We start from the raw sequence: 13,138 nt of genomic DNA, 5'->3' as shown, positions 1-13,138 counted from the left end.
TAATCGCAAAGTACATTGGTCTGTGCATGATGGGCTGTTTAAACGAAAATTGAACGATGGTGCGATGTCGGGACAAAAAAAAGTTGTAGAATGGTCGTAAGTTGTATGGCCACCTTGAGGCAACAGATTCATATACTGTACACCTTGTTGACTGTTACATGAATCTGTCGCAAGCTACGTCATTGGTTGCACAGATGGGAGATGGAGATGACGAATGTACGCATGTAGCAGATTTGTGTACATTTATGTGCAGCCACCGTTCGTCATTTTCTTTTTATAGGCTGTACACTGCACCTGTTATTTCCAGCAGAGAAAATATGTCCATATTGTACACTTTATGACGGATTACTGCCATGTGTATGAGCGCTTAAGGTGGCCATACACTTTACAACCATCGCAAGACCTTAGTATTGTGGTGGTTGTAAAGTAATTAAAAAAACGTATGATCTGCCCATCTTGGACAGGCAGATCGTACTTGCGATCATCGCAAACCCGCCCCCCTGAGGGGCGGGCTCGCGATGACTTGACCGCAATGTTGAACGGGCAGTGTGCGCGTGCACACACCGGCCCGTTCGTCATTTGTCACCTGAACATGGAACACAGTACAAAAGGTAGCATTAGCCTTTAAAAAAAAAAAGACTACACACATTGAAGGGAATTGATCAAACCTGGAGGTATCTATAATCTAGAGCCCATGGCAATAATTCAGCATCCACCTTTCATTTTCAAACCATAACTAAACAGACTGAAAAGAGAAGCTGATAGGTTGCCATATGCAACTGCTCCATTCTTCTGCTCCAGTTTTGATAATTTCCACTCTTAGAATCTGAAGCAGTTGCCCATAGCATCCAATCAGTATTTCTCTTCAGCTTGTTCAGTTAAGCTTTTGAAAGACAGAAGCCGATTGGTTACTATGGGCAGCTGCTCCAGTTTGGATAAATTCCCCTCCTTATATTTATGAAGGGAAGCAAACTATCATGTAGTAAACTTTCTCATTTGTCTTTACATGTACGCCAATGTTATGTGCTACTTTGTATAGAGCACACCACAGTAATATGTAACAGTACATATCACATTCAGAGCCAGAGATGGGGAGCGCGCGCTATGGACTGCACATGCGCAGTGTCTGAAGGAGACCGTGAGCAAGCGCGGGCAGCGTGCACTGTTGACTGCACATGCGCAGTGCCTGAAGAGGGTCGCGGCCACGTGCGGGGAGCGTTCACGCTGCTCATACATACAGGCTGCCATGTAATGCCGGAAACCTGAGCGGTGTCAGTGTGACTGTGCAGAGGGGAGGGACAGTGGGCAGGAACTCTTGAGTTAACTGAAGCTTCTGGTTGGTTATCAGTGGAGCCGCTGCATTCAATCTCATGGACGAAACAGGAAGCAAATAGCTGGCCACTAGAGGAGATAAATTGATCATCATCAGTGCTTTATTTGCACTGTGTACCTCTTCCTGCTCACACAGCCCTCTCTGTGCAGCTATACTGAAGTAAGGCAAAAAGCCAGCTTCCTGGACGTCCCATTTCAACTCAGTAATTATCACTTCCTGCTTTCTAACATGCCTTTATGCAATCAAGGACATGCTCAATGCCATTATACCTGCTGCATTGTACCTTATATACTGAAGGTTCATATAAATCTCAGTATTAAGAGATAGTGAATTAGCAGGTTGCTGATGTAGATCTTGTATGCTTCTGCGTAGTCACATATTTATAAATCTTCCATTTGAGCCTGAAAGATGCACAGACTTTCATGGTAGATGTTTTCTTTTGTAAAGCTTGATTCTTTTGTGTTTGTGCTCTTCTTGCTATGGGATGTGCACCTGTGTTTAGCCATGTTTGCTCGTTACACATTTACTGAAACACACCCCTTTGATGTGTGTCACTGCACCGTTTACTGACATTTTCCACTCCTTTCTTTCTTATTGTATTGTTCTTTCCTGGTCTTTGGAATAGTAGGGCGTACAGCACCTCTAGTCACCTAATCCTCCCACATCCCTGCCCTTTCAGTTTTAACTCCTGAGGCACCTGTTGTTCAACCTGTCTTACCCGTCCCTTCCTTTTTCTTCAGTGCGACTTGAGACATCGCTGAGAGCACATAGCCAGTCTCCTCTCTGAGCAAATCGACAGTGTGAAGCATGGCGTGCAGTCAGGGAAATGGATCAGGCTTCCCTTCTAATGGTGACAAGTCCAGGAAGGTTGCACTCGTCACAGGAATTACAGGCCAGGTGAGACTACCACTTGTTGCTGTTTTGAAGAATTTCACTTTACGCATTATTAATCTGGTTTTAAGTATGAGATATGTATGTATTGAGATGTGATCAATCCAAATATCGATAGAAAATCTAGCAATGAACAGTTGTGTACAAATCAGTAAATTAGGCGAATCAGGTGAATCGCAGCTCTCTGATGCTCTTGAATAGGAATGTCAAGTTATTAAAGCGGAACTACTCCTATCTTTTACAGCCAAGGTAGGTGCCATCTTAGCCTCTTTTTGGATTGCAGTGTTGCCATGGTGCGGCACATGTGTTCAGTTATGACACCTGAACTTAAAGTATGGCTATGAGCTGTAATTATACACTCTGGCAACCTTGACGGTTATTACCAGAGGCATGCCTTACAAGCAGGGCCGATTTCAAGGCTCTGGTGCGCCTTGGGTAAAAAATATATTAATCAGGCCCCGCTGTCCTGATGTCTTGGGCGGAGTGTCTCAGAAGGGCTTTTTTTTTTTGCTTAGAAAATACGGATTGCGCTGCCGCGAGGTCTCCAGCAAGTGTGGAACCTAAGGCAGCCACTTCTATTTGAAAAATTAAAGTGCCGGTATCGGCATTTTCACAAGTATGAGTACTCGTGCAAATGCCCAGTATACTTATCCGTGCATCCCCGCAGGTTACTGTTCCTTACATTGCTGAGCAATGTAAGGAATAGTAACTTGTATTCTCATATAAAATAATTGCTCAGCCTCACTGCCATATGCAAACAATCAGCATACATGGCCGATTTAAGTTACTAACTTAAGGGCCACACACTCATCCCTACAGGTTTCTATTCCTTCCATTTGCTGAGCAATGTAAGGAATAGGAAATTGCATTGTCATATGAGATAAATGATTGCTCCGTCATATACAATTATGATAACTTCTAGTGATTGTACATGACTGAGCAATCATTTATTTTACGACAATACAAGTTTCTATTCTTTGCATTGCTCAGCAATAGTAACTTCTCATAATAAATTATTGCTCAGCCTCAGTACCATAGATCAGCAGCATGCAGGGTCACTCACAGTAAAGCACAAGCTCCTCTGCTGAGGTTAGGACTGGGAGTGTTTTTTCACAGATTGTCTGCAGTGACAGGCTTCCAGTTCTATCACATGCACCATCCGCGTCTCATTCTCAGCTGCGCTCCCGCTCTGACGTCGGAGCCGAAGTGAGAACAATGCAGCTGCACTGTGGATTGGTGGAGTGATCTGACACGAGGCAGCTCAGGCAAACGCACTTCCTTGAGGCTGCTTGTGCGATGTGCGCGGCCTCAAGGAACACTAAGGGAAAGCTGTGGCTGTGGTGGGCCCTGGGCAATTGCCCACTTTGCCCATTGGATAAAGCGGCGCTGCTAACAAGTAACTGTTTTGGGAGATCGTTTAATTTGTAGTTTAGCTTTAAAGTATATGTCCAGTCATTCTTTGGACTAGATAGTGGGGTTGGTTTAGAACCCTGTCAGGTTTTACCACTATCCGGAGCTCTGGTAAGGAGGTGTTCTCCCATTTTGAATACTGTGCAAAAGCTTTAGGCACTTGGGGACAAATTCTGTAAAGTGAGGTTTTTAAAAGATAAGCCTCTCCTCCACGTCTCAGGGAAGAAATGAGCTGGGTGCTTGCTGCTGAGAGTGCGTCCTCACTCCAATATGAACTCTTACAAACCGAACAAAAGCTGGCCGCACACCGGATTCCGCTAGAATAGTTTATTGCAGCTTGTACCACTTCACTGGTGTCCTGCCCAAGGTCTGCTCCCTCTGACATGTTCTACCTAATCACAGGCTTAAGCTGGCCATACACCTATAGATTATCTGCAAACTTTCTATGGTCAGATGAAAAAAAGTGCAACAGATTCCTCCATCTACACTGAACTGTGTGGATGGAGGAATCACCCACTGGGCCAAGCTTCAGTATTTTGCTAGTTTGCCCGCTAGCTCTTAAAACACCTGAACAATGCCTGCATCCAATCAGATTGTTGAGGTGTTTTGACAGCCAGCGGGGCCAACTAGCAAGATACTGAAGCTTGGCCCAGTGGGAGATTTCTCCATCCACACAGTTTAGCATAGATGGAGGAATCTGTTGCACTTTTTCCATCTGACCATAGAAAGTCTGCAGATAATCTATAGCTGTAAAGTCATCTTTAGTCATAGAAATTTCTACGACTAAACCTGTGATTGGGGGGGAAAGGCATTTTTTTAAAGTGCTGGCAGGGCCAAATCCCATAAGTGGTTGTATGGGGCGAGCCATATTAGACACCTTGTACACAGATCATGGCTGGTTGGCTAGTTGAGAGGCCAACAATCTTTGGGATAAGATTGCTAAACTGGAGAATTTCCCTTTTGATGATACTTTAGGCAAAATGCTCATCCAGGTCTTCCCACGGAGTATTTCCTTGGGTGAAAACTTTTTTTCTTAGCACCAGGGAAAATCATATGTGATGGTATACTTTTTTATATAATTTTTTTTTTTTTTTGTGAGGGATTCGAAGACCTTTCTCAAGACCTGAGTTACAACAGTCAGCAACTTTGAAGCAGGCTGATAAAGCAGTCTTCCGGACAATATATAAGAGCCCATGGAGTTGCTGCCAGAGATTTGATCACGGGTGGGTTACTCAAGCCCAGAACGCTCATGCAGAAAGGCAAAGTTGGATGGCTCCTGGACTGTAGCCAGTCTTGAAGCAGAAAGTCAGATTTTTAGGATAATACCCAAATACTCTAAGCAATGTGTTTGTTCTAGTGCTGCTTTCTGTAGAGCCAGAATCCAACAGTACATTTAAGGTTTGGTCTATCCACATAACATTGTTGGCCAGGTTTTAAGCCAACTCTACCTCAAAGGGGACCGTCCAGATATTCTACAATGGAAATTTCCTGGGAGCGTAGAAAGGCTAGCATGGGTGTTAATTCCTTGCTGAACACTTGGGGGAGTTTGGATGACTAACCCAATGATGGGGCAACAAACTGGTAGTGAGTGCGCAGAGTACAACGAAGGTAGTGTTGATGTGTTGGATAGATGGGACATGTAAGTACCTATTCTTGGTGTACACAGAGGCTAGAATCAGACCTGGTGGGCTCAATGCAAAAAGTTTGGAACCAAATGAAGGCATTTAAAAACTACCTGCATATGCCCCCTTGGCTTTCGAACAGTGAAGATTGGAGTAAAATCCATGAATCCTTTCTGCTGTTGGAACAATGGTAATGGCTCCTTGGTTTAAAAGATTTGCAAAAGCAGCATAGAGATCTACTAGTCTGTGTGGAGATGCAAGCAGATTGGGCATCATGAAGTGAGGCAGATAGTGAAACTCTAGCTTGTAGCCCCCTGGACACAACATCTTACACAGGCATCTGAGATGTCTTTTGTGGCTAACTCGGCAGAAAGCAACAGACACCCTGCTTGGGAAAGTGAGTGTGACCCTTCAAGGTGAAGAGCACTTGTCTAAATATTTGGGGGATTTAGTGAGCCAAGGTTTGTGCTTGAACTGGGTCACTAATTTGGGTTTGGCCTTGGAAAGTGAAGCCTAGGAGGAAGTAAAGGTATCTTTCTTGGCTTCATAGTTGATGATTCTTCCTGGTTTGAAGCCTAGACTTCATCTGCTGGGCCAGATAAGTACTGTTACCGCCAGTCCTTTTTGTAAAGCTATCTAAAGAAGCACCAAAGAGACTCATCAATGGGCATTTTCAGCAAGCATTTTTTTTACATAGGTGCCTCCTCAATAGATCTGGTTACTGTTTTTATTAAGGTAGGAAATAGCTGGATCCACAGTGGGCATAGCACCCTGTCAATAAAAAAACCTATATTGTATGGCAGCAGATTGTGGCTCCTCAGGAGCAAACTCATCCAAAAGGGATTTGAGACTTCCTTAGAGCATCCACAGAAAGCTCAGAGGCTTCTACTGCTGCCACACTGTCAATGATTCCAGAGAGGAAGGCGTAGAAGAGTAATTACTGCCTCTACGTTCTGAGTCGGCAATGATGGTGGTTTTATCAATATAATCCAGCATACCTTTGGTGAATTGCTCCCTGGATAAGGCAGAAAGGGGAACCAAACCTGATGATGGTGAGGCTGCCACTTTGCGATCATCGGACGACACTTTTTGTTGTACACCTGGATGAAGCACCTGGATGAATTGCAGTAAACGACTGCACGTATTTTCGTCTGCGCATGTGCAGTCTAAATCGTACGAATTTTGACGTACGGAAACGCCACCAACCTTGTGAAAATCGTACGTTCGAGCAAAGTTTTCTAACCTGCTGGTTAGTCAAAAGTCGATCGATTGTATAGTATTTGTGGTTGTACACTGCCCATCAACCTTACGAATATCAGACGACAACACGTTTGCATACTAAAATCGGCCGATATTCGTAAGGTGTATGGGCACCTTAAGAGAGATTCCAAGGAGCACGTGGCCTCAAGTAGGGGGCATGTATCCAGGCTGTAGATGTCCATGAGGGACATTGAAGGTCACCCCAGAACAATTTAGTAGATTGTGAGCTGGAGAGACCCGATGAAGTGGGACTGCTGCCCTTGTGCTTGGGATCTGACATGCAGCACTGCTTAACAGTGACAACTTTTATAGAGGACACCAATTAACCTTGGATACTCGCAAACCAGTTGTTGAGAACAGGAGAGGGTTAATGGCAGGAGGTGACCCTGTCACTCTAAGCAGCAGCACGGACTAACAAGGCACAAAAAGTGGATTAATGGTGTAAAGATGCTACCACATGCTGAAAAGGCAGAAACAGTGTAGAGTGCTTGTGCATTGTAACTAGTGATACAGAATAATTCCTCAGCGTGTTAGGAAAGGCTACCTTGCTGAGGAATTAAGTGCTGTCACTGCACAAACTGACGATTCACGATTAACACCAATAAATTTAGTTTCTACGGATATTCGTCCCCTCCACCCAGCCTACTCATAGTCTACAGAGATGGGGTTCATACCAAAGGCTGTGCCATGACTCTGTACCTGGAAAGTGCTCTGCAGCTTACTGCCAAGAGTCTTGAAAAGCACCAAATCTCGTACCCGGAGGTCACATTCTAGGCAGGCGTCACATTCTTCAGTCCAGTTGGGTCTGGGTACAGCCTACGAAACTATTAAGGAAAGATTGATTCAGGTAGCTGCACAAAGAGCCCAGCTCAGTAGTGTGTTGACTGAAATAAAAAATATTCTTAAAAAAATAGCTAATAAAATGGTTAAACTTTTCTCAGTATAGAAAAGCTGTTCAACCTCCTAGGACAGAAAAAAAACCCTGAGTGGGAGGTGCTATACTTGGCTGACCAATGGCTTTTATTGTATGCCAGTGTAAATCTTCCTGTAGGTGGCATAACCCAATTGTCTCTGAATAACTGAACATAGTGTCCCTTAATAAATGACAGAGAAAAATAGTTTTAATTCATTAATTAACAATCTACAAAGTGCATAAACAGAAGTGAAATCAATATTTGGTGTGTCCACACTTTGCGTTTTAAAATTGCATCAATTTTAAATGCATGATTAAACAATTATACCAACCAGATGCTAATAATCAACAGAATAATGTTAAAATCCAATCATTGGTGAGGTAGAGGGTGGAGGAACCAGGCAAGCAAAATATAAGCAGATTAAACTTCAGCTTTGATCAAACAAAATTTTCCTTTGTATAGGAATAAAACTGGGTGAGGAAAAGCTGTGCTCTGATAAAAAAAATGTGTGCTTGCTGAAGACCGTTTAATGTAAAAAATCTTCAATGGCAAGACTGCTGCATCCACAAGGTCTCTCGCATGTAGAAATGTCAAGGAAGACAGATGTTTCCAGATGTGCTGCCCAAGCTCTTTTGCAGAAGCACACAGAACAGGTCTATGCTGTGGACCGGAAAATATCACTGGTCAGTAGATGATAAATCATGCTGACTTCCTTTTGCAGTTGGAAGATTGAAAGTTGGACAGTGGCACCATCAACTTAGACTTGTCAAACTAGTGAGGCTCACAACTAGTCTTGAAGTCTGGGTCAGAAGTTGGCTTCATGGAAGACTTTGTGGATAAAAAGGTCATGCCTCCCATGGTGACACAAGGCCCAACAACACGCCTTTGCGGAAAAAAGGCATCAGGTCCTCTTGATATATTGAAATTGTTTGCTGGAGGCAACAGTGAAGCATGGTAGAGCTTCCTTGCGGTTTAGGGTTGCATTTCTGCATGTAGAGTTGGCAATCTGGTCAGAATGAATGGTCTCCTTAACACTCAAAAGTACACTTAATTTAGGTTTTTATGTATTTTGTATGTTAATTGACCCCCCCCACAAAAAAAAACCTATGTTCACTGCATTACCTTTGGCAGCATCCCACCTAATTTACATGCACTTGATAATTCCTTAAGTCTTAAAGCAGTGGTGCTTTGCGTCTACTGGATCCATGTCCCAAAGTGCAGAAACTTTGGATTTGAGTATACAGCCTCCATGAAACCCTCTTGGATTGCAATCTTTCAGGCAACCCATGGCAGGCCCTCTTGAATAAGAAACCATATATGTAGAAGCACAAAGCTAATTTTTCGGGTTTTCTTGTTACATGTCAAACAAAAGCAACATCCTGGAAACAACCTATTCTAAATTTAAAGGTCAAACAAAGACTTGCAGGCACCATTTTTTTATAATTCTTTATTTTTCGACAAAGGGTGGGGTACATTGAAAGAGAGAACATGTGGAGGCCACATGGTCTCGCATAATGTGTAAATAACAAACAGTGAGTCATATAGTATAAAACTCGATAACAGGTTGTAAGATCAGTTCAGGTAATTATGTTTGTCCCCGCCCTTAAGGCATTTTATGGTGAACAAAAATAAACCAAAAGAAGAAGGGAACACTTAGTTGGGGCGGGTGGTCAGGTACAGCCCCACTAAATGGGAGGCCAGCCCGAACACGGTCACCCCTCTACATCACATACTAGGCAGACAGAGACAAACACTGACTCACAAACATAAAGCACAAAGAGACGTAGAAATAGCAGAAAGGAAAGTGCAGAATGCAGTCCAGCTCCCCGGCGGCCCCCAGCCCTATCATCCCCAGTGCCATACATCCTCCACTAATTGGGTGGCATGGTTAGGCAGCACCTCAGTCTCCTGCATCCTCCCTGCACACTTTGGTGAAAGCATCCGAGCCCCTGAATTGGACCCAGGCTCCCCATGTAGCCACATATCTGGACTGCGACTCCCGTAAACTGGAGGTTAGATCCTCCATCAGTCTAATCTCATCCACATATTCATGGAAGGAGAGCGGGTTTGTCTCCACAGAGCTGGTATGCAGGCTTTGGCTGCGTTCAGCAGGTGAATCAGCAGCGAGCGTTTATATGCCTTTCGAGAAAGCGGGGCCAGGTGGAGAAGATAGACCGATGGAGGGAGGGGCAGCACGTGTCCCGTGATCTTCTCTATTGTAGAGCCAATGTCAGCCCAGAACGGTTGAACTTTCGGGCAGTCCCAAAATATATGCAGTAGTGAGCCCACCCCTGAGAAACCGCTGGATACATAACATGAAGGGTCGTGGGTACCCTGTACCACCTGGTCAAGAGCTTATACCTGGCTTCCTGGTACTTGTTAGAGATAGATGATTTAAGGGCGAAGTGATAGCATGGTGTCCACCTGCGTGGGACTAAGGGTCAGGTCCCGATCCGAGGCCCATTGTCTAATGAAATACGGAAGGGTCTGGTCAGGGGGGCTACGCAAACAATTCACCAAGTACGCCAGGGAATGTCTGATCGGCTCTGCCCGCATACACAGTGACTCAAAATCAGTCAGCTGCCGTTTAGGGCCCGAGATCTCCGAGAAGGAGCATAGGAAATGCCTCAACTGTAATGCGCACCACAGTCGCATTGGGGGATCTGTGGTTGCCTGGAGCTGGGCTATCTGTTTCCACTGACCCATCTCCTGGAAGTGACACACCCTGGTGGCACCTGCGGAAGTCAAGGCTCTGGCCAGTGGGCCCTGCATTCCGGGGGGGAAGCCTGGGTTCCCCACCACCGGCGTCAAGGGCGATGTGGGGGGAGTAAATCCCGGGGACATGAGCGTCTTTGATATCGCTCCCATCGTGGCACGAACCAGCGGGTTCGGCCACGAGGACAGCGACAGAGTCGGGGTTACCCAAGGAATGCCCCTCAGGGGCATCTGGCAACCCTCCTGTTCTAATGCCACCCACAATTTTAATTCAAAGTGACAGCACCAATCCAGCACTACAGATAGGTGGGCAGCCTTATAGTACAACGTGGGGTCAGGAAACCCTAAACCACCCGCCTCCCCCTTTCTGGACAGGATCTGGTGGCGCAAGCGAGCCCGCTTATTCGCCCACAAGAATTTCAGGAAGCTGGACCTGACCTGTTTAAGGAACACCGCGGGTACATTAACTGGCAGCGTCTGAAAGATGTAAAGCAACCTGGGTAGTATGGTAATTTTCAAGATGCTAGTGCGACCCATCCACGTGAACGTGGGGTGATCCCAATTCTTCAGGTCCTGGTCAATGCGTCTCTGTATCGGTGTAAAGTTTAAGGAGAACACCTGTCTAAGGTCCGCGGGGATAGCCACCCCCAAGTATTTGATATGTGTGGATGCCCATCGAAACGGAAAGGCCGTCCGGAGGGCACGTACGCGAGCGTCAGGGATGGATACATTCAGCGCTTCAGATTTAACAAAATTCAATTTGTAGTTTGCCAATCGCCCGTATACAGGAGGCGAGGATGCGGGTGAAGATCTATAGGTCCACATTCAACAGTGAGATGGGTCTGTAACTTGCACAATGCAGAGGGTCTTTTCCTTCTTTATGTATCATCGTAATGTGCGCTCTCAGAGAATCATGTGGCAAGGGTCTGCCCTCTAGAAGAGCGTTGAAGGCAGATAAAAAGTGTGCGCCTAAGTGTTCCCGATAATGCTTATAATAGGTAAGGGTTAGCCCATCTGGGCCAGGGGCCTTACCCGGCTTCATGTCGCGCAGTGCACAGTCAAACTCTGCTTGGGAAATCGGGGCTTCCAGAGCCCGGCTATCGAACTCAGCTAGGTGCGGTGTACCAGAGGAGGCCAGGTATTCCCTGATCTCTGACACTCGCGTCGGCAGGCATCCCGATGCTGGCGACGTACACTGTACGTCGTCAGTCACGAAGGGGTTAACAACAAAAAAAACTCACTCTTAAACTATTCTTGTGGTAAATTGCTTTTAGGTTTGGTCATCACGGATTGTCTACCTACACTCCTTGGCTCTAAATCAGGACTTTTTGAAGCATTTAGCCTAGAAACGCTTGGTCATGTTGCTCAGTTGGACAACACTTTTTCTCCTCTTAATCTCCCCTTCTTTCCCCTCGCTCTCCTATTTCCTCCCCCTTCCTTCTTTTGGCCACCGGACATGTTCTCCTGCTCCACATGTCCCTGTTTGCTGTTTCTTTCTCTTCTATTTAAAAGGTTGATCTCTTATGATGTAATGCTGGTTAACTGGTTCTCTCATGCCACCTATTCTTTATACTACATTGTTCTTTGCTTATGCGACTTCTACGGTTAGTGAGTTAACCTGTTTTTCAATGCTACACCATTCACATAATGTGTTTGTACTTTTTACTTATGCAACTTTCAGTGTGAAAATGATTTCTGTGTTCTATGTAAAAAATTTTTTTTTTTTTTTTTTTAATATCAAATAAAACTTTTGTAATAATAATCAAAACAAAATGCTCCCTCCTGGCCCACGCTATCCTCTTTATGTCAAAGTATTTTTGACTCTAAAGCCACTGTATGCTGTGCCAGCAAATCAGCAATGTTTGCTAAGATGTCCTTTTCATATGTGAGAAATGTAGCCTCAGGCTAGTTGATTCCTGTAATTTTACAGGAAGGCAGGAATTTTATTTACAGCCTATGGTCTACGGGGCTAGAGGGCGCATACACTAAATAGAAAGAGGATGTCTCCGTGCTTATGCTTCTATAGACACTCATTTGCTGCCTTGTCAGACTTTTGTGTTGTAAGATTATTTTTGAAATTAAAGGTATAAAGAATGCTGGAAGGGAGGATATTTATGTTTTAGTAAACATGCACTTATTCTTTAACCCCTTCCTCCCCAATCTGTATATTGGCATTCTTTGGCACAATGATCTTAGTGGAAAATAGTTATGAGCCACGAAACTATAGATCAGTAAGAAATGGTTTCGGTAAGGCCTTTGAACTTGATCATGAACAATGGCAACAAACCATTTTTCTATTCATGCTTTTGCAAATGGTCATTAAAGTGTGGGGTGTGTTGTTTTTTTTTCCTTCCAAAAATCAATGGTCTATCTTAATGCAACACATGTTGTGTGTGACATAACGCACAAGAATGGCAGTGTGGCTGGACCTTTAACATTTTGCAAAAGCATACACAGGAAATGGTTGTTTGGCAAATGCTGGTTGCTTTAACTTTGTAATCCCACCCCCCCCTCTGAAAAGTTGAGCGATCGGTCATGGACCGAATGCCCGACAGCAGCAGGACAGAGGAGGGGACCCGGCAGCATACCTTATCCTGCCGGGTGACTGTCCTCTCCTTACTCTGCCGGCGTCCATCACCAAGATGGCTGCCGGCAGGGTTTAGAAGATCGCCGCACGTGTGCGATGACGTCTCGGCGACACTCGGTAACCGCTCCGGGTGTCACCGAGCCTTGTGACGCCCCTGTATGAAAGGTCCTCTTTATGACGACATCAGTGGTCTTTAAGACCCTTAATGTCACATAGGGACCCCAAAGAAGCTGGTGAAGCAGAGATCTGCTTCACCAGCTACTTCTGGCCCTAGGAGCCGGAGAACGTGCCCATGATGTAATGCACATCACTTCCGGGTCCAGTTATCTGATCTATCAGGGGAGACCATCCACACTAGTCCTGGGCTCACACGGGTGACGGTGGAGCATGGGAAGCTGACGGGACG

The 13,138-nt window shown here is 45.1% G+C and overlaps 1 protein-coding gene across 1 annotated transcript in view; it reads left to right on the top strand.

Annotated features, from left to right (window-relative positions):
* The first annotated feature begins 1,309 nt into the window (after positions 1 to 1,309).
* The window catches only part of GMDS (GDP-mannose 4,6-dehydratase), a 506,617-nt gene continuing 494,788 nt past the window's right edge, over positions 1,310 to 13,138 (top strand). Inside the window, exons 1-2 of the mRNA XM_018556927.1 lie at positions 1,310 to 1,535; positions 2,074 to 2,230. Coding sequence (XP_018412429.1) covers positions 2,141 to 2,230 — 90 coding nt within the window. The 5' untranslated portion in view covers positions 1,310 to 1,535; positions 2,074 to 2,140. The remainder of the gene's footprint in view (positions 1,536 to 2,073; positions 2,231 to 13,138) is intronic.

Source organism: Nanorana parkeri, unplaced genomic scaffold (assembly GCF_000935625.1).
Source record: "Nanorana parkeri isolate BGI_ZX_2015 unplaced genomic scaffold, ASM93562v1 scaffold258, whole genome shotgun sequence".
In the NCBI taxonomy this organism is placed as follows: Eukaryota; Metazoa; Chordata; class Amphibia; order Anura; family Dicroglossidae; genus Nanorana; species Nanorana parkeri.
Note: the sequence above shows the minus strand (reverse complement) of the source record. Positions and strands in the feature narration are given on the sequence as shown.